A 25627-nucleotide genomic window follows, 5' to 3' on the forward strand; every position below is an offset into this window, starting at 1 on the left:
AACATCTGAGAAATGCATATAAGTAAGTACACAGATGTAGCAGAGCTGGGTATTTAACCCTGTAGGGTTGTTTGTGCAGTGTGATAACGCACAATGGTGAAAAGAAAGGTGTAAGAGAAAGAACTGCTCCCAAATTGCGATCGTCCTCCCTCTCTGTGATGCCTAGCACAGGAATCTGAGGGGTGAAATACAGAAGGCTCCCCAAATAAACTGCCTCGTGTCTGTACGTACCATGTCTTCTTCTACTAGGGCTCATCGTGTTTTGTTTTACAATGTGGTATCCAGGTGTGTTCAGCAGTAACCCGACTCCACATATCATTGTACTGTCGGTAACGCCACTGTACAACGGTCGCCTACAGTAATTGTATGGTCAGCGCCACCTAGAGGCTGGTGGATGCTTACTAACATAATGTATATTAAAGGGAACCTGCCACCTCCAAAAAACATTTTAAACCGACATCATTACCTTACAGTAGCCCCCAGTTCATTCCTGCACTGGTTGTTGTATACTTTATAAAAACGCTGTTTTAATCTGTGTTTTTCGCTATCCTCAGAGTCAGCTTGAGCGGCCTCCTTTCTTCAAGTCAAGCTAAGCCTGCCCCTTACCCGTCCTCCCTTTCACTGTGATTGACATCCTGCTGTGAGGCTGAGATGGTGCAAGTCTCGCGCATGCGCGGTGCGCTCCTTGTCACTGCGCGATCCCAGCAAAAACGCTTCCATTACTGATAATACAACCGTCTGCATCCGTTATGAACAGATCCGGTTGTATTATCTTTAACATGGCCAAGACGGCCATGAACTCGATTGAAAATCAATGGGGGACGGATCAGTTTTCTATTGTGTCTGAGAAAACGGATCTGTCCCCATTGACTTGTATTGTGGGTCATGCCGGATCTACATCCCATGCAGTTTGCTCTCCGGTATGGGAACGCGACCAAACGGAACAGAATGCATTTTGGAGCTTTGACAATGAATGGGGACAAAACGGAAGTAGCCTAATTTCACAGCTCTGTACAGACATTGCGATCACTAACACCGGCCCCTGCTCCCAGTCTAATTTCTTCTATCCCAGGGCCAGTTTCATAGGAAGCCATTTACTCTAGAAGTATGTTTCTTGGCAAGTGGGAGGAGAACGCAGAGGAAACCTATGCAGAGGTGTTGAGAACATACAAATTCCATGCAGATGTTTTAACGTAGCTAAAAACCATATTATATAAGATGAATTCTGATTAAAGAGTGCTTTCCTACAAGAACAGCACCGCAAAAATAGGTGACTTTTCTCCTGTGTGAAAAAAAATTGAATTTTTTAAGGCTGGTGGCACATGACTAGATTATTTTGGTGGTAATTATCATCATTTTACAGCTCACGGTAAATGCTGATAATGAGTTCCTTTCAGAATATTGAGCTATAGCCACGTAATACTTTTCATCTTTATCATTCATTATGGTTTTCCAATTTGGCCATAAAAAATGTTGGCTGGCCGTGATTTTTGGATGTTGTCCAGAAAAAAAAAAAATGAAAAATTCTGGTTGGCAACCCTGACTGCAACTCAACCACACTCACTTATATGGAGCTGAGCTGCAATGCCATACACAACCTGCGGACAGGGGTGGTGCTGTTTTTAGAAGAAAGTAGTTATGGTTTTCAAATCCAGGACAACCCCTTTAAATGCCTGAGGGAATATGCACATGGCAGTGTGGTTTATGAGGATTTTTGTGTGTCTTTCGCTGTGTTTCCGATTTTATCCAGATCTCAAATTTTGCAAAGAATGTAATCTGCACTGAAAATCCATTAAAATAATGGACATGCTGTAGATTTCAAAATCCACACCGCAGGTAAATCTCCACACAGAAAATTGTACACGCCAAGTGCCATGGTAGCCTGTAGAGGGGAGCACGAGGTGGAGAGGATAGGAGTGGTATTAGTCCTCTTATGTATTTCAGGCTACATAAGCTCATTCTCAAAGCATTGTAGCCTGAAATGCGTACGTTTTCTATTTTGTACTCTTCATGTGAATAAAGAATCAGTTTTTTAAATAGCTGCTGCAGTGCTGGATTATACTCTTCGTGACATGCGCGGTTTGGGGATGTGAATTGACAGGCTATGATCTGTTACGGATAGTGAAAAGTGTATGCTCAGTCTGTGTTTTTGTTTTAGTGTATTATGGCGCAAACAAACTGAGATTTCTGAGGACCTCAGAAGAAGAGTTGTTGATACACATAATTATGGAAAAGGTTAAAAATAAACATCTTTAAAGAGTTTGGACTTCACCAATCCACAATCAGGCAGATCAAGCCAAGAGCAAAGAGTGCAATAGTCTGAAAGGTCACAAAGGAATTCAAGGTAACCTCTAAGCAGTGATGGCCCGTTCGCATTGTTCGCCCGCGAACACATGCGGGCTGCCATCTTTTTTCACAAGTCCGGCGATGCACAGGTAAGCCCTTACCTGTGCCTGTGCCGGGAGCACGTCTGAAACAAATGTGGTCACCGGGAGCAGGCAGTTCCGAGAACAGCCGCCGGGGGCCTTCATCGGGCTGTTCTCGGAACTGCCTGCTCCCGCTGACCGCATTTGATTTCAGACCGGCTCGCGCACAAGCACAGGTTAGGGCTTACCTGTGCCTCGCTGGACTTGTGAAAAAAGATGGCAGCCCGCATGTGTTCGCGGGCGAACAATGCGAACTGGCCATCACTGCCTCTAAGCAACTAAAGGCCTTTCTCACATTAGCTAATGTTAATGTTCATAAGTCCACCATCAGGAGTACACTGAACAATAATCTCATGTATCTTCTCTCCAAAAAGAACATTGCTGCCCATCTGCAGTTTGCTAAAGATCACCTGGACAAGCTGGAAGGCTATTGAAACAGTGTCTTGTGAATGGATGAGATCCAAATTAAACTTTTGGGTATAATGAGAAGAGTTCCGATAAATGTCGGGTAAAAGGAAAACACTGCATTCTGACAGAAAAACCTCATCCTGTGAATCACGTTGATGGTAGTATCATGGTTTGGGTCTGTTTTGCTGCAGACCAGTCAACCAATCAAACCCCCCCCCCCCCCCCAACCCATCCCTCTGCAAACACTTGTACTTGCTAAATAGCTATACAGCAGCACGTACCTTTCACATGTAGATCTTGTCTGTCATCTTCTCCATTCAGTCCAGACACTTCTCTCAGCCGCCTCATCTCCGCAGAGTGTGACACACGGACATCTTAGGTTCCTCACTTTTCTGTACCCCAAATACTATTCTGAAGAAAAATTAGTGCCCCCCATAGAAATAGTACTCCTCATAGTCCCACCAATAGTAATTCCCTTCTAGAATGCCCTCATTAGTAATACTGCCCCCTACAGTGCCCCCAACAGTAATAGTGCTCCCCAAGAGTGCCCCCATTAGTAGAAGAGCCCTCCGGTATTAATAATGTCCTTACAGAGCCCCCAGTAGAAATAAGGCCCCCCTATTGTTATCCCAGTGGTAATAAAGCTATATACAGACTCCTCACTAGTAATAAGGCCCCCCATAATGCTCTTAATAGAAATAATGTGGATCTATAAGTCCCTCCTATAGAGCCCCCAGTAGTAATAAGAACGCTTAATGTCCCCTGGATTTAAAATGTCTCCACAGTGCCCCAGTATTTATAATACCCCCTACTGTTATAATGCTCACCCTGAAGTGCCCCAGTATTTATATCGCTCCCTACTGTTATAATGCCCACACAGTGCCCCCAGTATTTATAATACCCCTACTGTTATAATGCTCACCCTGAAGTGCCCCAGTATTTCTATCGCCCCCTACTGTTATAATGCTCACACGGTGCCCCCAGTATTTGTATTACCCCCTAATGTTATAATGCTCGCCCCCAGTACTTATAATGCCCCCTGCAGTGCCCCCTGTAGTTATATACCTCCGTTTACTGTCCTCAGAATTATAATTTCTCAGCCTCTCCACTATACAGTCCCATGTAAATAACATTATTTCCCTCCTCTGCCATAGAGTCCCATGTAACTACCATCACACCATCTCTCCAGCCCCCTCCAATATACAGTCCCATGTAAATACCATCCCTCTTTATCTACAGCCCCCTCCAAAATACAGTCCCATGTAAATAACATTACCCCCTCCCCAGCCACCTTCAACGTATAGTCCCATGTAAATAACATCACCCCTCAATATTCAGTCCCATGTAAATAACATCAGTCCACCCCACTGTCCCAACTCCCAACATTGCTCTGCCTCTCACGCTGAGTAATCTACCCCTTCACTTACCTCTCTCTCCTCATGTAGCAGACATCACCACAGCTTCTTCCACCAGGTCTTCTCCTCTTCACTGCCGTCCTCTCCTGCTCTGATCACATGATGGTGACATCATCGCAGGTCCTTTTCAGCTACTGCATTTAGAACTGATCACATGGACTGTAATGTCATCACAGGTCCTTCAGCTCTTGCAAGGCATTAGATTCAATTATATTGCCGTCCTGAGGATGGCAATACAGTTGGATCTATCTGGCAGGCAGTACATTCGTGGCCTGGGACAAAACATCAGGGGCCCAGGCCCCGAATGTTTCAACCTAGCAACGCCCCTGGTCAGAACACCTGTCAATGAGCTGTATGAGAATATGGGTCATGCAGCAGGACAACAACCTGAAGCACACATGTTGTTCCACCAGAATGTTTAAAGAAGAATACGTTTTGAAATCTCCAAGCCAAAATTCTGATCTTAATTCAATAAAAATGTTGTAAAAGGACCTGTTGAGAGCAGTTCATGGGAGGAAATGCACCATCATGGTTTGTATGGAGTAATGGGCTAAAATTCCTCCAAGCCAATGTGCAAGACTAATAAACAATTACCGGAAAAGTTTAATTGCAGTTATTGCTGCAAAAGGGGGGATCACACCAGATAGTGAAAGCAAAGGTTCACATACTCCCAGACATGTGATGTTGGTTAATAATCCTCAATAAATATATGACCTGTTCTAATATTTTTGTCTCATTTGTTTGTTTTTGGTTACCTTTATCTACTTTAAGGACTTGAGAGGGAAATCTGATGTAATTTTAGGTTAAAGGGTTTATCCAATACCATAAACAGCCGCCCCATTTGGTAGGCCCCTCACAGGGAATATACTTACCCCGTTCCCTGCGCCGCTCCTAGTCCCCGTACTGCCGCTGCTGCTTCTCCCCGTGCGCGGCTGAAAACATCCAGTGTCGGGGGAAGCAGCCAATGGCAGGCGGGGGCAGGGACAAGCCTCCCTAGCTTCACCCGATGATAGGGAGGCTCGTCCCCGTCTGCCATTGGCTGTACCCCTTCCCCCGACACCGGATGTTTTCATCCGCGCACGGGGAGAAGCAGTATGGGGACCAGGAGCGGAGAGCAGGGTAAGTATATTCCCTGTGAGGGGCCCAACACATGGTGAGGCAGTTTAGTCGTGTGCATGAGGCCTAATAAATGACTCCCTATATCAGAAATATAAAAAAAGCACAGTGATATAATGGGTCACTATAATACATATCTAATTAATATTACACAGACACTAGGCCGCTCGCAGAACAGGTGAGGCATACCTGATGCCTACAGCAAACATTCAACTCCCCATTACTAATTGATTACTGGAAGCAGCAGAAGGAACCTCAGCCATCGTCTCCCCCCCTCCAGAAGAAACCTGGGTAACCAGGGAAGCTAAACAGAGGAGGATATCAGGAGATTAGGCTTTATTTCCTTACCTCCACCTGTCTTTGTATACTGTGCACAGTCACACTGCAAACAGACTGCAAATCACTGACCCTGGACAGAACCACCTTGTCAGCGTGAGGAACCTAATCAGATGGAAATACTGTATCGAGACAGGGGTCTGATATTGATGACCTATCCAGAGTCATCAATGTAAGAGAGCCCGGAGAACCCCTTTAATATCTTGATATAAACTGGTCGTACTGTTTCTGAACATAAAAAAAAAACAAAAAAAAAAACAGGGAAAAGACCCCAAAGTGTATCGCACTTTGTGTAAATCCAGCCTTAGTCCACCTGCACATGTTGCAGAATACGTGAAGTTTTTCCGCGCAGATTCCTGTACAGAAAAACTGCATAGTACAGTACCAGCAAACAATTAGGCCCCGTTCACACGAGCGAGTTTTCCGCGTGGGTGCAATGCGTGACGTGAAGGCGTACCACCCGCACTGAATCCTATCCCATTCATTTTAATGGGTCTGTGCACATGAGCCATTTCTTCACGCATCAGTTCTGCGTTACGTGAAAAACGCAGCATGTTTTATATTCTGCGTTTTTTCACGCAGCCCTGGCCACGGGCGTTGCGGATTGGGGCCGGATGAGTTCAGAGTGCGTTCAGTGAAACTCGCACTATTTTGCCAGCAAGTTCAGTCAGTTTTGTCTGCGGTTGCGTTTAGTTCAGTTTTGATGCGTTTTTCACGCGCGTGATAAAAAACGGAATGTTTACAAACAACATCTCTTAGCAACCATCAGTGAAAAACGCATCGCACCCGCACTTGCTTGCGGATGCAATGCGTTTTTCACGCAGCCCCATTCACTTCTATGGGGCCAGGGCTGCGTGAAAAATGCAGAATATAGAACATGCTGCGGTTTTCACGCAACGCAGAACTGATGCGTGAAAAACAACGCTCATGTACACAGACCCATTGAAATGAATGGGTCAGGGGTCAGTGCGGGGGCTATGCGTTCACGTCACGCATTTCACCCGCGCGGAAAACTCGCTTGTGTGAAAGGGACCATAGAAGTGAATGGGGCTTCAGTGAAAAAACGCATTGCATCTGCAAGCAAGTGCGGGTGCGATGCGTTTTTCACTGATGGTTGCTAAGAGACGTTGTTTGTAAACCTTCAGTTTTTTATCACGCGTGTGAAAAACGCATTAAGATTAAGATTTCCGCGATCCGTGATGTGGGGTGCACGCGGCCGGTGCCCGTGTATTGCGGACCCGCTGTATGCATGAGCCCTAACACAGTTTACGGAGCAGGAAGAAGGCAGCTCTGCCTATTGTGTTGTGGCCGCGAATGGAGGCTGAGGCACGACATAGTGTACAGAGCTGTCCGCTTCTGTATTAGGCTAGTTTCACGTCTTCGGTGTGAATTTCGTTGGGCCGTTCTGGCAGAGAATGCCGGAAGCCGCCCAGATACATACCGCAGCATGCAGTGGATTGTGTCCGGCCGTTCCTCCACATTGACTGCCGTAATGGGTATGGATCCCCACCGGACCTCATTATACTTAATATACAAGGCTAGGAGGAATTCTGTCGGCATCCGTCAGCTCTGAATCCGGAGGTGTGAAACTAGCCTTAGTTCTGGGCCTTGGATCCTGCCAGCAGCTGATCAGCGGGGGCGCCAAGTATCATGTCCCCAGAAATCTGATATCGATCACCTATCCTAAGGATAGTGCATCAATCCAGGTACATTCACACAGGGCATTAAAGGTGTGCCAATTCAGCAGAAGCCACCATACAATATCGCAACCAAGGTGGCATTTAGGGTATCAGAACAACCCGTGTGCTCACATAAAGTGCAGGGGTGAGGGGATGCCATGCTACATGTGGCAGGACAGGTTGTATTATTGGAGAGCCAGTGCAAATTAATATTTAACTCCCTCCCAACACTAATGAGGCTTCCCAAGGAGGATAGAAATCAGTGACCAGATAAACCTATTCTGGGGCTCCAGCCAACAAGGTATACACCGGTGGAGCCCTGCGAATAGTCACCTTGGCTTCCTACTACATATCATGCAACTGCTGATGAAACCGGACTCCTTCCAGCACCGCATGCAGATTAACCCCCCCCCGGGGGCATTCCTTGGTTAATATATTAATGTTGCTCAGTAACAAGATCTGGCCTCTTACCTCGCTCGTTGGTCGTGTCCAGACCTCCCAAGTGTTCCTCTTTTTGACCCAAGTCCCTCTGTCCCTCTTTGCTCCGTAAATGTCCCTTTTTTTAAATGAAGTATAGACTTTCATTACTGCATTTACTATATTGATCCGGAAAGTGTTTGTCTGGTTTCATGCAATTAGAATTTTAAACTCTGATATTTTTTGCACTATTTCGTAAGAGAATACGCAGGAAAAAATGGATCTTTCACGCAATGAACCATCAGTGTCCCTCTTCAAACGTCCAAAAAGTTTGGACGGGTATGGGGGGGTATGTGTGTTACCAGTCCACAGGGTGCCAATAGTACAGACACAGAAAAATGGACAACAGGACATGAGAGGCTCCAGGCCTGGTTACAGTCCCTTTAGGCCTCTTTCACACGAGCAAATTTTCCATCCGGACGCAATGCGTGTAGTGAACGCATATGTAGCATCGTGACCGATTCATGTCAATGGGTCTTTGCACAATGGGTCGTTCCTCATGCATCATTTCTCCGTTCAGAAAAATCGTAGCATGTTCTATACTGTGCGTTTTTCGTGCCCCTCAGGTTCCACAGAAGTGAATGGAGCTTGCGGTAAAAAAGGAAGGCATCTGGATACAATGCGTTTTCCATTGATGGTTGTGAGGAGTTGTAGACTGTTATTCTTTCGTTTTTCTTCACACAATTGAAAACCTATCCAATCCGGATACAATCCGGGCGAAAAAAAACGGAAACACTGAGCTCAATCGCACAGAAAAAATGATCTGCTAAACCATCAGTTTATTCCCAGTTTAGATCCTGAAACAATCCATATCGCTCGTGTGAAAGAGGCCCTATAGGTAGAGGTCACCACTGTTTCTACGAGGGTTTATAAATACCAGGAGGAATAGCAGAGGAACAGCACAATGCAGAATTGCTATTTCATGGGGAATACACTTAGTCGGGAGGGCCGATAGATCCTCTTTAAAAAAATAATAATAATATTTAAAACATTTTGGTGGTGTTTCTTCTATAAATTATCCATCTTACAATCTGTTATAACAAATATCCTGCATAATTGCAGTTTTTATACTTCTGACTCCCAATAGGCTGATGTCATGTTTCAGTTTTTGCTGTCTACACTGGGATCTGTGTAAGCAGTCATCTAACTATCATTACAGGACAAGATTACAATGGAGGCACCAGATCCTCCACTGACAATAGGTGATGGGGACAGATGACCTCCATCCGTTTGGCTCCGCATCGTCAGGCGGACACCAAAACGCTGAAAGCTGCGTTTTAGTGTCCGCCTGAAAAGCGCAACGGAGACCAAACGCAGCCAAATTGATGCATTCTGAACGGATCCTTATCCATTCAGAATGCATTGGGGCTGAACTGATCCGTTTTGGGCCGCTTGTGAGAGTGGACCCAGAAACGCCAGTGTGAAAGTAGCCGAACTCATGGACCCCTCTTGTGATCAGCAGGGGCTCCAGTAGCCGGACTATTAGTGATCATACCTCCTATGGATAAGTGATACATAGTGTTAATGCTCATACGGCGCAGCCACAGGGGTAATAAGGCATCACTTTGTACCCTTTGAACTTAAAGGGGTTCCCCAGGCTCCGTAGATTGAAGAGGTCATCAATGTCCAATCAGTGGGGGTCAGACACCCCTCAACCCCATAGATCAGCTGTTTCCTGCCTCCTCCAGCGCCAGTACTACCACTCTCCATTCAGACTGTGGTGGCCATGTCCGCCAGCTCCGCTCCCGCTCACTTGAATGCTGCAGTAACCTGATGAGACCACTACACTGGGAATGGAGCTGTGCTCCCGGCTGTTCCCAGTGGCATTAGTGGCATCGTGGCTGTTGGGGCAGCTGATCGGTGTTGCCAGGTGTCGGATCCCCACTGATCAGGAATTGATGACTTATCCCTATCTTTCTCTTTTGGTGGTTCTGATATATATTATGTATAGGGTCATGAGGTGGCTAAGACAACAGTCTGCATTGGTACAGGCAGTGGCTTTCTTTCTTTATATGTATTTTATATAGTATTTTTTATGTATTTTATATATTTTTACCATAACCTTGTGAAGGCATAACAGACCTCTGGGGGGACACTGACTCATATTTTTTATTTTGCCCTTTTCCACAGTAACTGGGGCATCCATAGGAGCACCGACTACAGATGAAACACTGATGTGGGTGCGAAGCTCTGCCATGCCAGGGGGCTCCCCTGATTGTTGGATCCAATAGTGGCAGCTGCAGGGTCTGTAGACCAGGGACCTGACCTGGTGTGCAGGTACTGCCAATGACTGGCTGCAGCAGTGATGTCTCCTCCATGCGTCACATCAATGGGTCACATGACATATGGTAGATAGGTCACAGCTGCAGCCAGACATTGGCTGCAGCAGCACACGTGACCCCTATCAAACCCCATGTTATTATGTGCGGATTTGAAGAATTGAGAACCCAAAATAAAATAAACCCAATGAACCCTTCGCTTCTACAGACCTATAATAAGAGAACATTCACACGGCCAGTATTTGGTCAGTGGTTTGCATCAGTATTTGCAAACTGAAGCCAGGAGTCCAGAGATCCAGAAGCAGGAGCAGGTTCAAACCTTCTCATTATAGTTTTTCTCTAAAGGATCCACTCCTGATGAAAAATACTGACCAAATACTGACCGTGGGAAAGTGAGCTAATAAATGCTCAGGGTTGAGCCTCATGCACACGACCGTTGTTTTTGGTCCGCATCCGAGCTGCAGTTTTTGCGGCTTGGATGCGGACCCATTCACTTCAATGGGGCCGCAAAAGATGCGGACAGCACACGGAGATGTGGACAGCACACGTTGCTCCGTTCCGTGGTCCGCCCAAAAAAAAAAAAAACCTGTCCTATTCTTGCCCGTTTTGCGGACAAGAATAGTCAGTTCTATCAATGGCTGTCCGTGCCGTTCCGCAAATTGCGGAACGCACACGGACGCCATCTGTGTTTTGCGGATCTGCGTTTTGCGGACAGCGACACAGACAACGGTCGTGCGCATGAGCCTTATTTGGTAAATCATTCAGAATCTCCCATCAGATTTCTCACGTGGACAGAACGTTGGAACATCCGACAGTTCAGGAATGTTCTTATCTAGATCCAACAGGGCTTTGTACACAGCACAGACACAGGCTTCTTTGTATTTAGGTGCGGAGGACCATGTCACCATCACGCCGCTACTCATTTATGGGGACAGACCTTTACATTTAACCAATGCAGTGATAAGCGGTGCCCGACACACAATGTGAATTACAACACTGTGCACCTTATGACCAAACATGATTTTATAAGTATCCCTTAAAAGCAAGTAGTTCCTAAAACTGACATGTCAGGAGAGGTGACCCTCTTTGAAGGGGTTTTTCCATGTCAGACAATGGGGGCATATCGCTAGGATATACCCCCATTGTCTGATAGGTGCGGGTCCCACCGCTGGGACCTGCATCTACACCGAGAATGGAGCGGAGAAAGGTGGTGGAGGGTGCATTGCGCATGTGCAGCCGCCCTCCATTCATTTCTATGCAATCTTCAAGATACGGAGCGGTGCCAAGCCCACAAAAGCACTACGGAGCCCTTCAGTGGGATTTTGGTCCATGTCTCCCCACTGCAAAAAAAAATAGAACATGTTCTATTTTTTTTTGTGTTGCGGACCGAATCCTAGGGAGGATCACGGACCTGTTCAAGTCAGTAGGTCCACATCCGCAAATGGCGGCCACGCGGTGCATTGTCCGTGCATTGCAGACCGCTATTTGCTGTCCACAGCACGGGCACGGGGCGTTCGTGTGCATGGGCCCAAATACTAAGGCTCGGGGAATAATGTGGAGACCATCAGGTTGGAAATGCTCCCTGGGAGAAAAAGGAATTCAAAGAAGATATTCTTCAGGAACAAGGCCTCTCTAACGCCTCCTATTGGCGGAGGTTGCGTCCCTAAGGGCAAAATCCACCACCAATTCCACGGCAGAAACCTTGCCTTCGTTTTTTTAATCTGAATATCGCGGTCTGGCCCCATGCAACGGAGCTAAACTGTAACAGGACACCTGCAAAGGTTTCCAGCGTCATCTGTCCGGACATTAGCTTTTTTTTTACGCGGTCGCGGCTATAAACTATGGCTGCATTAAGTGCAACGTGGTTTCCCACTGAAAACAATCAGACAAAGATTTGGCGCTACTGCCAATGGCTTCTCGGAGCACATTTCACACCAAATTTCGCCGGCATAAAAATGGGGCCTATAAGAGACACTGGGTGACACTAGAGAGGCCGGGTTTCTTTATTCCTGGAGGACACTTACTTTGTAATACTAGCACTCCACAGTGACATGACGTCACCCACGACGAGCTGTGATGATATGGCATGACTGCCCCCTGCTTACAACCCTATGTAATAACGTGTACTCCATAGGAACAAGGGGCCCACGACCACGGCAGCCAATACTAGTGTCAGTCATCTGCAATCTGCAGCTGCTGTGAAACTACAACTCAAAGATAAACATAGAAACATAGGATGTGTCGGCAGATAAGAACCATTTGGCCCATCTAGTCTGCCCAATATACTGAATACTATGGATAGCCCCCGGCCCTATCTTATATGAAGGATGGCCTTATGCCTATCCCATGCATGCTTAAACCCCTTCACTGTATTTGCAGCTACCACTTCTGCAGGAAGGCTATTCCATGCATCCACTACTCTCTCAGTAAAGTAATACTTCCTGATATTACTTTTAAACCTTTGCCCCTCTAATTTAAAACTATGTCCTCTTGTAGCAGTTTTTCTTCTTTTAAATATTCTTTCCTCTTTTACCTTTTTGATTCCCTTTATGTATTTAGAAGTTTCTATCATATCCCCTCTGTCTCGTCTTTCTTCCAAGCTATACATGTTAAGGTCCTTTAATCTTTCCTGGTAAGTTTTATCCTGCAATCCATGTACTAGTTTAGTAGCTCTTATCTGAACTCTCTCCAAAGTATCAATATCCTTCTGGAGATATGGTCTCCAGTACTGAGCACAATACTCCAAATGAGGTCCCACTAGTGCTCTGTAGAGCGGCATGAGCACCTCCCTCTTTCTACTGGTAATTCTTCTCCCTATACACCCAAGCATTCTGCTAGCATTTCCTGCTGCTCTATGACATTGTTTGCCTACCTTTAAGTCTTCTGAAATAATGACCCCTAAATCCCTTTCCTCAGATACTGAGGTTAGGACTGTATCACGGATTTTATATTCTGCTCCTGGGTTTTTACGCCCCAGGTGCATTATCTTGCACTTATCAACATTAAATTTTAGTTGTCAGATTTCTGACCATTCCTCTAGTTTTCCTAAGTCCTTTTCCATTTGGTGTATCCCTCCAGGAACATCAACCCTGTTACAAATCTTTGTGTCATCAGCAAAAAGACAAACCTTACCATTGAGGCCTTCTGCAATTTCGCTGACAAAGATATTAAACAATATGGGTCCCAGAACAGATCCCTGAGGTACCCCACTGGTAACAAGACCTTGGTCTGAATATACTCCATTGACTACAACCCTCTGTTGCCTGTCCCTCAGCCACTGCCTAATCCATTCAACAATATGGGAGTCCAAGCCCAATGACTGCACTTTATTGATAAGCCTTCTATGTGGGACAGTATCAAAAGCCTTACTAAAGTCTAGATAAGCGATGTCTACTGCACCTCCTCCATCTATTATTTTAGTCACCCAATCAAAAAAATCAATAAGATTAGTTTGACATGATCTCCCTGAAGTAAACCCATGCTGTTTTTCATCTTTCAATCCATGGGATTTTAGATGTTCGACAATCCTCTCCTTAAGTATGGTTTCCATTAATTTCCCCACTATTGATGTCAGGCTTACTGGCCTATAGTTGCCCGATTCCTCCCTACTACCTTTCTTGTGAATGGGCACAACATTTTCTAATTTCCAATCTTCTGGGATGACTCCTATTGCCAGTGATTGGTTAAATAAATCTGTTAATGGTTTTGCTAGTTCACCGCTGAGCTCTTTTAATAGCTTTGGCTGTATCCCATCAGGCCCCTGTGACTTATTTGTATTAATTTTAGACAGTTGACTTAGAACCTCTTCCTCTGTAACGACACATGCGTCAAAAGATTCATTAGTCTTCTTTCCCAACTGAGGTCCTTCTCCTTCATTTTCCTTTGTAAAAACTGAACAGAAGTATTCATTGAGGCAGTCAGCTAGTTCTTTATCTTCTTCCATATACCTTCCTTCTTTAGTTTTTAATTTGGTAATTCCTTGTTTTAGTTTCCTTTTTTCATTTATGTATCTGAAGAATGTCTTCTCGCCTTTTTTCCCTGACTGAGCTAATTTCTCTTCTGCCTGTGCTTTAGAAGCTCTTATAACTTGTTTGGCCTCTCTCTGCCTAATCTTATAAATTTGTCTGTCATCCTCGTTTTTTTTTTTTTTTTTTATAATTCCTAAATGCTATCTTTTTGTTTTTAATGATTTTGGCCACTTCTGCTGAGTACCACAGTGGTCTCTTCCTTTTTTTGCTTTTACTGACAAGCCTAATGCAATCTTCTGTTGCCTTCAATAGTGCCACTTTTAAGTAGTCCCATTTCTCCTGGACTCCAATGAAACTGTTCCAGTCTGATAGGGACTCGTATACCACTAATCTAATTTTAGAAAAGTCAGTTTTTCTAAAATCTAAAACTTTTGTTTTTGTGTGGTGTGACTCAGTCACTGTACTTATAGTAAACCACACTGACTGGTGATCACTAGATCCCAAGCTTTCCCCTACAGTAATATCAGATACCAAATTCCCATTTGTGAATACTAAATCTAAAATGGCCTCCTTCCGGGTTGGCTCCTCCACTACTTGCTGTAGAGATAATCCCAGTAGGGAATTTAGAATATCTGTACTCTTGGCACAACTAGCTATTTTGGTTTTCCAGTTTACATCTGGAAGATTGAAGTCTCCCATAATGATAACTTCCCTTTTCAATGTCATTTTAGCTATTTCCTCAACTAGTAGATCATCTAATTCTTTGACTTGGGTAGGTGGTCTATATATAACACCTACACGAGTTACCTTATGATTATCAAGCTGCAAGGTAACCCAAACTGACTCTAAATTGTTCTCGCTAACTTGTATCAAATTAGATTTTATGCTATCTTTCACATACAGGGCCACCCCTCCCCCCTTCTTGCCTTCTCTGTCTTTCCTGTATAGAGAGAACCCTGGTATTGATATATCCCAGTCATTACTCCTCTTGAACCACGTCTCAGTAATAGCCACTACATCTATTTTCTCAGATGCCATTATAGCCTCAAGCTCATTGATGACCTGGCCTCCACAGTCACCGGACCTGAACCCAATTGAGATGGTTTGGGGTGAGCTGGACCGCAGAGTGAAGGCAAAAGGGCCAACAAGTGCTAAGCATCTCTGGGAACTCCTTCAAGACTGTTGGAAGACCATTTCAGGGGACTATCTCTTGAAGCCAAGCAGTAATCAAAGCAAAAGGTGGCTACTTTGAAGAACCTAGAATATGACATATTTTCAGTTGTTTCACACTTGTTTGTTATGTATATAATTCCACATGTGTTAATTCATAGTTTTGATGCCTTCATAGTCATGAAAATAAAGAAAACTCTTTGAATGAGAAGGTGTGTCCAAACTTTTGGTCTGTACTGTATATATATATATATATACACACACATGGGTATATAGATGATGTATATGGGGTATATAGATGATGTATATAGGGGTATACAGATGATGTATATAGGGGTAAATAGATGATGTATATAGATGATGTATATAGGGGTATATAGATGAGTTATACAGATGATATATATATAGGGGTAAATAGGTGAGTTATACAGATTATATATATATATATATATATGGGTATATAGATGATGTATATAGGGGTATATAGATGAGTTATACAGATGATATATATAGGGGTATATAGATGATGTATATAGGGGTATATAGATGAGTTATACATATGATATATATAGGGGTATATAGATGATGTAGATAGGGGTATACAGATTATATATATATATAGGGTTATATAGATGAGTTATACAGATTATGTATATAGGGGTATATAGATGATGTATATTGGGGTATACAGATGATATATATAGGGGTATATAGATGAGTTATATAGATTATGTATATAGGGGTATATAGATGATGTATATAGGGGTATACAGATAATATATATAGGGGTATATTGATGAGTTATATAGATGATGTATATAGGGGTATACAAATGATGTATATAGGGGTATATAGATGAGTAAAGCCTCATGCACACGACCGTGGTGTGTTTAGCGGTCCGCAAAGTGCGGATCCGCAAAACAGGGATGGCGTCCGTGCGCGTTACGCAATTTTCGGAACGGCACGGACAGCCTTCAATAATTGCCTATTCTTGTCCGCAAAGCAACGGATGTGGACAGCACACGGAGTGCTGTCCGCATCTTTTGCGGCCCCATTGAAGTAAATGGGTCCGAGCCACCAAAACGGCGGCTTGGATGCGGACCCAAACAACGGCCGTGTGCATGAGGCCTTAGGCTACATGCACACAACAGTTTTTCTCTGCGTCCTTTCCGTTTCTTTTGGCTGATCGGATGGTTAAGGCCTCATGCACACGACTGTTTTTCGGGTCCGCAACCCAGCCGCAGTTTTTGCGGATCGGGTGCGGACCCATTCACTTCAGTCGGGCCGCAAAAGATGTGGACAACACTCCGTGTGCTGTCTGCATCCTTTTCTCCGTTCCGTGGCCCCGCAAAAAAAATATAGCATGTCCTATTCTTGTCCATTTTGGGGACAAGAATAGGCATTTCTACAATGGGCCGCCCATTTCAAATTGCGGAAGACACACGGGCGGCTTCCGTTTTTTGCCGATCCGCGGTTTGCGGACCGCAAAAAACGGAATGGTCGTGTGCATGTAGCCTTACCCATGCATTTCTATGGAGCCGTTAAAATTGTGGTGTAGTCAACCATTTATTTTCCGTGTCCGCTGTCCTTGTTTCCCGTCTGCAAAAAAAGTATTGCATGTCCTATTCTTGTCTGCAATAAACAATGGGTCCGCAAAAAAATGCGGATGACCAACGGAAGCCATCCGTATGTCATCCGCATCCGTTTTTTTTTGCGGATGGTTGTTGGGAATCCTGTATATATTAAATTATAAGAATTACAGGCTTTAGGTTTTTTTTGCGGACTGCAAAAAAAACCTGAAGACACACGGAAACACAACCTACAAAATTTGCGGACAAATGGAATGGATGTGGATGTTAAAAAAACAGGAACACGGATGCGCTATTTGCGGACCGCAAAAAACATCTGTCGTGTGCATGTAGCCTTAGGCCTCATGCACATGACCGTTGTGTGCATCCGCGTCCGTTCCGTCATTTTTCACAGTTTAGCAGAGGTCCCATTCATTTCTATGGAGCTGTGAAAAAAAACTGATAGTCCTCAGTTTTTTCTCCGCGTGTCCGTGATCCGTGATTCCAGTCCGTCAAAAAAATATAACATGTCCTATTCTTGTCAGTGGAAAACGGAGGACGGACCCATTCAAGTCAATGGGTCCGTCAAAAAAAACGGATGCACAACTGGTATGTCATCCGTGTCCGTGTCCGTTTTTTTCTACAAGACCTTGGTGCAATAAAATTACACTTTTCATTAACCTTCCTTTTTTCCCCCTGTCAGACAAAAAAAAAGGCACAAGGAAACACAACTGAAGCTAAATCGGACACGGACCACTGAAGCCAAATCACTGACAGTGAAAAAACACTGACGTGTGCATGAGGCCTTATACAGATGCATCTTTTCAAAACTCTGCAGGGTGGAGCACCACAATAACATATTGCAATATCATTATCTGTGCACAAAAGCAGAATCAGCTCAAATATCCGATGATAAAACTCAGCTTTGCTAGAACTGGACCTGAGTTGCTCCAATTCATTGCTCCCTGGAGCTCAGACATACAAGATGAGGATCGTAACCTGAGCACCAGCAGTCCCAGGGCTCACACTCCTCTGCACTACTCCATCAGACATGGCTCAGCAGCACTCACCTCTCTGCTGGGAGCACCGACTCCTCTGCACCGAGCACCGACTCCTCTGCACCGAGCACCGACTCCTCTGCACTGAGCACCGACTCCTCTGCACTGAGCACCGACTCCTCTGCTGTGTCTCGGTCTCTCTGACCTGAGTGTACTCGAAGCCAAGCTGTTACCTGAGCAACAACGGCTGCCGCCTGTTTGGCTTTCTGTACCGCCGCCCTTGTCCACTAGGGGGCAGCCATGTCCCGAACCAAAGCTCCCATCCATGCCCTTTCATGAGCGCCCTTTCCGCCTTCATGACTGGATGACAGGGCAGAGTAATAGAAGTGCAGACATTGTAATCTGTATATAATCTGATGGCGCCTGTCTACATAATGTGGAGGTGACGTCTGCAGCATCCCGGCTGTGCAACCACAGGACGCAGCAGGCTGTAACTATATATGCAGAATGTCACTGAATGATAGGAGTTGTAGTATCTCAACATGTCCACATCTTTCTCCCTCACCGGATAGATGGACAGACAGATAAGAGACACATAACAGGCTGTGGCGTTGTTTAGAGATTCACATTATGGAACACTATGATTCTTTATCCCAACTGATGGGTTAAAACTAAGATAGATAATAGATAGATAGATAGATAGATAATAGATAGATAGATAATAAATAGACATGGGATAGATAGATGGATAATAGATAGATTGATACATAGATAATAGATAGATAGATATTAGATAGATAGATAATGTGCTGGGTTTGAGATCATGAATCAGCAGGATCTGGCTGTGTAGCTCAGGTTTTAGTGTTTTTTGTTTTGATGAAGTCAGTCTAATTACACTAACAGAAGACCCTGGAGACTACAAAGTCCTCTAATGATCCCCTGACGCCCCCGGCTTCACACACATAGCGCTCCCCAGGGGACCTGGTTGCCCGGCGGCTCATGTGCAGCTTCCTCTAATTGGCAGCAGGTTGTCATCATGCCACAGAGGTGACAAGCTGTTTCTTCTTACTGACTGTGCACCATGGTGGCCACCCTTCTCTTGTATGGACACCAATAACCAGGCACAGCCACCACTCAGTGTATGGAGTGTTTCTGATGTTGATGCACAGCAGCTTCTGCAAACAGCTGATCAGTGGAGGTGCTGGAGGCAGACCCCCCCTCCCCATCTGATATTCATGGCCTATCATAGGAATAACTCATCGGTATTAAAGTCCAGGAATCCCCCTTTAAATGGCCCATTCATTCATTATATGTAAGTATGTCTAAGCCCATGTAGTGTCAGATGACAGGTGAGGATCATCTCTTGTTTGCCTGGGTTACTGACTACCATACTGCTTGCATTGCCTCGGTCCTGGCCTTGGGGGTCAGCCCCAATTTAGTAATCTAGGTTCTGGATAGTATAAGCAAATTACTGATGTCATTGCCCTTGTCTAGCGTACCCAAGTTTTCAATAAAAGTTTGCATAATGTCTGTGCTGTATTGTAGAATCATAATTGTGAAGGTATAGATCTTTCTTGGGCTTCCCTAATGTCTTCCACACAGCCATATTGTTCACTGTTTCATTTGCACAACTAGATGCATTTCTCTCAAAAGCAAGTGGCATCTCGCTTCTGAGAAATCTGCCAGTACTGTGTGCAGTTCCCTTTCTTCTCACTATGCTTGTTTTCTTCTAGGAACCTCAGACAGTTGATAGGGAGGGAAGATCAGACTTACAGACACTCAGGAGCTTCTCTGCTCTCCAGAAACAGTTGAAGTAGCGATTCGGCTCTCTATGACACGCCCCCATTTCCTGTCAACTGTCTCCGCTACTAGAGACGGATCAAGCAGCCTAGTTATTTGGAAGTGAGATTCCTAGTGGCCATGACTTTATGGTTTTTTCAGGTGGACACAGGCAGATTTTTTATAGATATTACTCCATCTTCTATTAAATTAAATTCAATTGTGTGAAAGTACAGCGACTCTTTACAGCACCAGTATGCAAGCTGGAAAATGGTTTAAAGGGGTTGTCCGAGCTTTTACTATTGATGACCTATCCTCAGGATAAGTAATCAATATCAGATCGGCGGGGGTCTGACACCCGGCACCCCCTGTTGATCAGCTGTATAATGAGACTGCGCGCCATCTCATACAGCTGATCAGCGCGGGAGGGGGGGGTCGGGCCCCCACTGATCTGGTATTGATCACTTAACCTGAGGATAGGTCATCAATAGTAAAAGCCCGGACAACCCCTTAAAGCTTCATTACTCAGTAAACCTTGGCAGGGCCAGAGCCCAAAGAGATCAGAGGACTAGGCCAGAATGCTATATAGTTGTCAGGCTGATGGGGGCCTGCCCAAAGAACCACGCAGTATACAGCCCTCAACAGCTTTGAGCTTTTGGCTACATTTTTATTATTTTTTGTTTTCTTGTCTGCAGGCTTGCTTTGATTTAGGGTACTTTCACACTTGCGGCAGGACGGATCCGACATGCCGTGCCGCCGGACCGCCGCTCCGTCCCCATTGACTATAATGGGGACGGGGCGGAGCTCCGGCGCAGCACGGAGGTGCACGGCGAAACACGCCGGACTAAAAAGTCGGACATGCAGGACTTTTTAGTCCAGCGGCTTTCGCCGTGCACCGCCGTGCTGCGCCGGAGCTCCGCCCCCGTCTTCATTATAGTCAATGGGGACGGAGCGGCGGCACGGCGAAATAGCGGCAGGACGGATCCGACATGGTGAACAGCATGTCGGATCCGTCCTGCCGCAAGTGTGAAAGTACCTTTAGACTGACATCAGTTGGAATCCTATAGAAAGAAACAGTATCTATGCTGCAAAAGTATCCTGGAGAAAGTACACCATCATATTGTAGATTTCCTACCAATAAAGGGGGATCATGGAGGCTTATGGTAAAAAATCCACAAGGTTGTCTCACACGTTGGGTAGATTGGGGCATTTATGTACCGTACACTTAGATCCAATTAAGATCATTGGGAAAACGATTGAAATACGGTAAGGTCTACACAACAACTTATGGCCACGTGAATTTACAGGGGTTGTGCCAGGTTTTGAAGTCATCCCATTCCCACAGCATAGGGGATGACTAACTGATGAGTGAGAATCGGTCCCATAGAGAATGAATTAGCAGGGCGCACGCTTGGGAATGGGACCACCATTCTCAGGAGGCCCCAGCGGTCGGACATCCAACTGATCAGTTTGTTGTCCACTATCCTGTTCATAGGGCATAAGTTTAAAACTGGGTTCAGCACAGGGCCGGCAGGAGAAGACGAACGCTGGCCTGTCAATCAAGGAAGGCAGGGCGTGGAATGAGGTGGGAGAACGGAGCCTCTAGGAGCAGGAGCAACGCCCCCCCCCCCCCTCCCTGCTCCTAGAGGCTCATTTGCATTTTACAAAAGTAAGAATTGTGCAGTAAGGGGGCATGAATAAACATAATAATAGCAGAGTTAGATTCTGCTGACATTAGCACATCGCTAATGTCAGCCAGTTTAAGAGGATTAATTGTGGTGACAGAACCTCTTTAAGGGTGGGTTCACACTAGCGTTATGGAGTCTGTTATGGCTTTCCGTTATAACAGAATCCATAGGATGGAATGCAAAACGGAAGCCTTTAAGAGGCATTCCGTTTAGCTCCGTCCTAATAGAAGTCTATGGGAAAACATAACGGATCAGTCTGGGTCCCATTATGCAAGACGGAAAACAAAGTCTTGTCCACAGGACTTTGTTTTCCGTCTTGCATAACGGGCACCAGACGGATCCGTTTTGATTCCCATAGACTTCTATTAGGACGGAGCTAAACGGAATGCCTCTTAAAGGCGTCCGTTTTGCATTCTGTCATAATACAAGTATATGGGCAGCAAAACTGATTCGTCCTTCCGTCTTATGGATTCCGTTATCTTCTGTTATAACGGAAAGCCATAACGGACTCCATAACGCTAGTGTGAACCCACCCTAACCCCCTAAGGACCCTGCCATTTTTCACCTTAAGGACCAGGCCATTTTTAGCAAATCTGACATATGTCACTTTATGTGGTAATAACTTTAAAAACACTTTTACATATCCAGGCCATTCTGAGATTGTTTTCTCATCACATATTGTACTTCAAGACAGTGGTAAAATGGAGTCAAAAAAATTCATTTTTATTTATAAAACAAAATAAAAAATTTACCCCAAAAAATGAACATTTTGCAAATTTCCAAATCTCAATTTCCCTACTTTTATAATAGATAGTAATACCTTCAAAAATAGCAATTACTTTACATTCCCCATATGTCTACTTCATGTTTGAATCATTTTGAAAATTACATTTTATATTTAAAAGTTAGAAGGCTTAGAAGTTTAGAAGCAAATCCTTAAATTTTTAATAACATTTCCAAACCCCAATTTTTTCATGACCAGTTCAGTTATGAAGTCACTTTCTGGAGCTTACATATTAGAAACCACCCATAAATCACCCCATTTTAGAAACTACACCCCTCAAGCTATTCAAAACTGATTTTACAAACTTTGTTAACCCTTTAGGTGCCCACGAGAATTAAATGAAAATGGGAATGAAATTTCAAAATTTTGCTTTTTTAGCAGATTTTCCTTTTTAATCTATTTTGTCTTCAACACATTAAGGGTTAACAGCCAAACAAAACTCAAAATCTATTACCCTGAATCTGGAGTTTACAGGAAGACCCCATGTGTGCTCAAAAACCGAAGTATGGGCGCACAGCAGACTTCAGAGGGGAAGGAGCACCATATGGCTTTTGGAGAGCGGATTTAGCTGGAATGATAATTGGGAGCTATGTCGCATATGAAGACACTCTGAGGTGGCCCTACAATGGAAACCCCCAAAAAGGGACCCATTATGGAAACTAAACCCTTCAAGGAATATTTCAAGGTGTGTAGTGAGCACTTTGACCCATCGGGCGTTTCACAGAATTAGGAAACGCTTGGCCGTGAAAATTTAAAATTTTTCCCGAAAAAGTTTCTTTACACAAACATTTTTCACTTTCACAAGGGGTAACAGGACAAAATGCACCCCACATTTTGTTACCCATTTCCCCCCGAATATGCCAACACCCAATATGTGCCATTATGTATGGGTGCATGTCAGGGTCCAAAAGGGAAGTAGCGCCATAGGGCTTTTTGAGGACAGATTTTGCAGGATTTGCTTTTGTGAGCTATGTCACATATAAAGACACCCTGAGGTACCCTAGAGTGGAAACCCCCAAAAAGTGACCCCATTCTGGAAACTACGCCCCTCAAGGAATATTTCAAGATGTGTAGAGATAACTTTGTCAAAGGTAAATCATGGAATTGGCTCTGAAAATGAAAAAAATAAAATTTGTTCCAGAAAAATTGACTTTAGGCCCAAATTTTTCACTTTCAAAAGGGGGAACTAGAGATAATTTACCCCCCAATTTATTGCCCATTTTCTCCTGATTACAGCAATACCCCATATGTGCTTGTATACTGCTATATGGGTGTACCACAGGGGTCACAAGGAAAGGAGCACCAAATGGCTTCTGGAAGGCAGATAATAATAATTTGAAGGCTCCATCTTGCAATTGAACACACCCTGAGGTAACACTAGAGTGGAAACCCCCAAAAAGTGACCCCATTCTGGAAACTACACCCCTCAGGGAATATTTCAAGGTGTGTAGTGAGCACTTTCACCCATCGCGCTTTTCACAGAATTAGGAAACGCTTGGCTGTGAAAATGAAAAATGACAATCTTTTCACCCAAAAAGTTGCTTTACATCCACATTTTTCACTTTCACAAGGGGAAAAAGGACTAAATGCACCCCACATTTTGTTACCTATTTCCCCTCGAATACGCCAACACCCCATATGTGCTAAAAAAATTATGTATGGCCGCACGGCAGGCTTCAGAATGGAAGAAGCACCATATGGTGGTTAGGAGAGAGGATTTAGCTGGAATGGTAATGTCGCATATGAAGACACCCTGAGGTGACCCTAGAGTGGAAACCCCCAAAAAGTGCCCCCTTAATGGAAACTACACCCCTCAAGGAATATTTCAAGGTGTGTAGTGAGCACTTTGACCCATCGTGCATTACACAGAATTAGGAAACGCTTGGCTGTGAAAATGAAAAATGACAATTTTTTCACCCAAAAAGTTGCTTTACACCCACATTACTAGCAGACCCCAATTTTTCACTTTCACAAGGGGTTAAAGGAGAAAATGCACCCCAGTATATGTTCCCCATTTTCTCCCCATTTTGCAAACACCCCATATGTGCTCGTAGCCTGCTGTATTTGCGCACTGCAGGCTTCTACAGGCAAAGCGCAAAATATGTTTTTTGCAGGCCTGAATTGGCAAACATGGATTTTAGCTGCCATGTCGCATTTCAAAAATTTCCTATACGAACATTTTAAGTGGTGGAAGGAGTACTTTTTACCAAACAGGTGTCTCACAGAAGGCAGAAATACTAGAGAGAGGATTTCAAAGCACACATTTGTACAAATGAAAAATTACTACCAGACCCCAATTTTTCACTTCCACAAGGGTTTAAAGGAGAAAATGCACCCCAGTATATGTTCCCCATTTTGGAAACACCCTATATGTGCTCGTAGCCTGCTGTATTGGCACAGCAGGCCTCTACAGGCAAAGTGCAAAATATGGTGTTTGCAGGCCTGAATTGGCAGACATGGATTTTAGCTGCCATGTCACATTTAAAAAATTTCCTAAGTTACCCAGAAAGGAAAACCCCCAAGAAATGACCCCATTTCAGAAACAGCACCCTTGTACGAACATTTTAAGTGGTGGAAAGGGTACTTTTTTCCAAACAGGTGTCTCACAGAAGGCAGAAATACTAGAGAGAGGATTTCAAAGCACACATTTGTAAAAATAAAAAATTACTAGTAGACCCAAATTTTTCACTTTCACAAGGGGTTAAATGGAGAAAATGCACCCCAGTATATGTTCCCCATTCTCTCCCTATTTTGCGAACACCCCATATGTGCACTTAGCCTGCTGTTTTGGCGCACAGCAGGCCTCTCCATATGGTTTTTGCAGGCCTGAATTGGCAGACATGGATTTTAGCTGCCATGTCGCATTTAAAAAATTTCCTGAGTTCCCCAGAAAAGAAAAACCCCAAGAAGTGACCCCATTTCGGAAACAGCACCCCCGTACGAACATTTTAAGTGGTGGAAAGGGTACTTTTTACCAAACCGGTGTCTCATAGAAAAGAATATGTAGTGGTTGTGGGTAAGCGGATATTCAAGCGAGGTGGACTAAATCAGATATAAAGTGGAAATATTTCAAGGAGCATAAAAATGTATATTCCATGGAAGAATGGTAGATTCTGAAGCAGTCCTGCATGCACAGGCAAGGTTTTTTAGGGCAGGTTTCGCATTGGTAAATCATGTCTTTCCCTATCCTTCCTTTGTGACACACCCTGCATCTTTTTTGGGCCCTACCCTTCCTTGTTGTCTGGGGGACTTGACCTGGAAAATGTTTCCCCGGTACAACTTGGCACTATGACTTCCTGAAGTACTAGGACCCCCCCGGCCTGAGTTTGAAAAATTAGGGCCTTGATTACCACCTCTTGGAACTGAAGCAAAGTTCCTCTGTGGCTTGAAGATTGAAATAAGATGTAAGCATTGCACATTGCCATCTGTACAATGTGTACGGCCAGCTTTTTGTACCACACTTTTGTTTTTTGTGTGGCACTGTAGGGCTTCATAGGTTGATCTGCAAGATCCATCCCTCCCATGTGCCTGTTGTA

At 44.4% G+C, this 25627-nt stretch overlaps 1 protein-coding gene across 4 annotated transcripts in view; it reads right to left on the reverse strand.

Moving 5' to 3' along the window:
• DZIP1L (DAZ interacting zinc finger protein 1 like) overlaps positions 1 to 18142 on the reverse strand; it is a 58314-nt gene extending 40172 nt beyond the window's left edge. Inside the window, exon 1 of one of the 4 annotated variants that reach the window (XM_040427622.1) lies at positions 17913 to 18142. Coding sequence is in view for 1 of the 4 variants with exons in the window: in XM_040427619.1 (XP_040283553.1) it covers positions 17869 to 17895 (27 nt within the window). In the remaining 3 variants the exon portion in view is untranslated. Of the gene's footprint in view, positions 1 to 17868 lie in introns of all 4 variants that reach the window. The other 3 variants (XM_040427620.1, XM_040427621.1, XM_040427619.1) reach the window with 3 other exon arrangements.
• Positions 18143 to 25627: the final 7485 nt, after the last annotated feature.

Source organism: Bufo bufo, chromosome 4 (assembly GCF_905171765.1).
Source record: "Bufo bufo chromosome 4, aBufBuf1.1, whole genome shotgun sequence".
Classification (NCBI taxonomy): domain Eukaryota; kingdom Metazoa; phylum Chordata; class Amphibia; order Anura; family Bufonidae; genus Bufo; species Bufo bufo.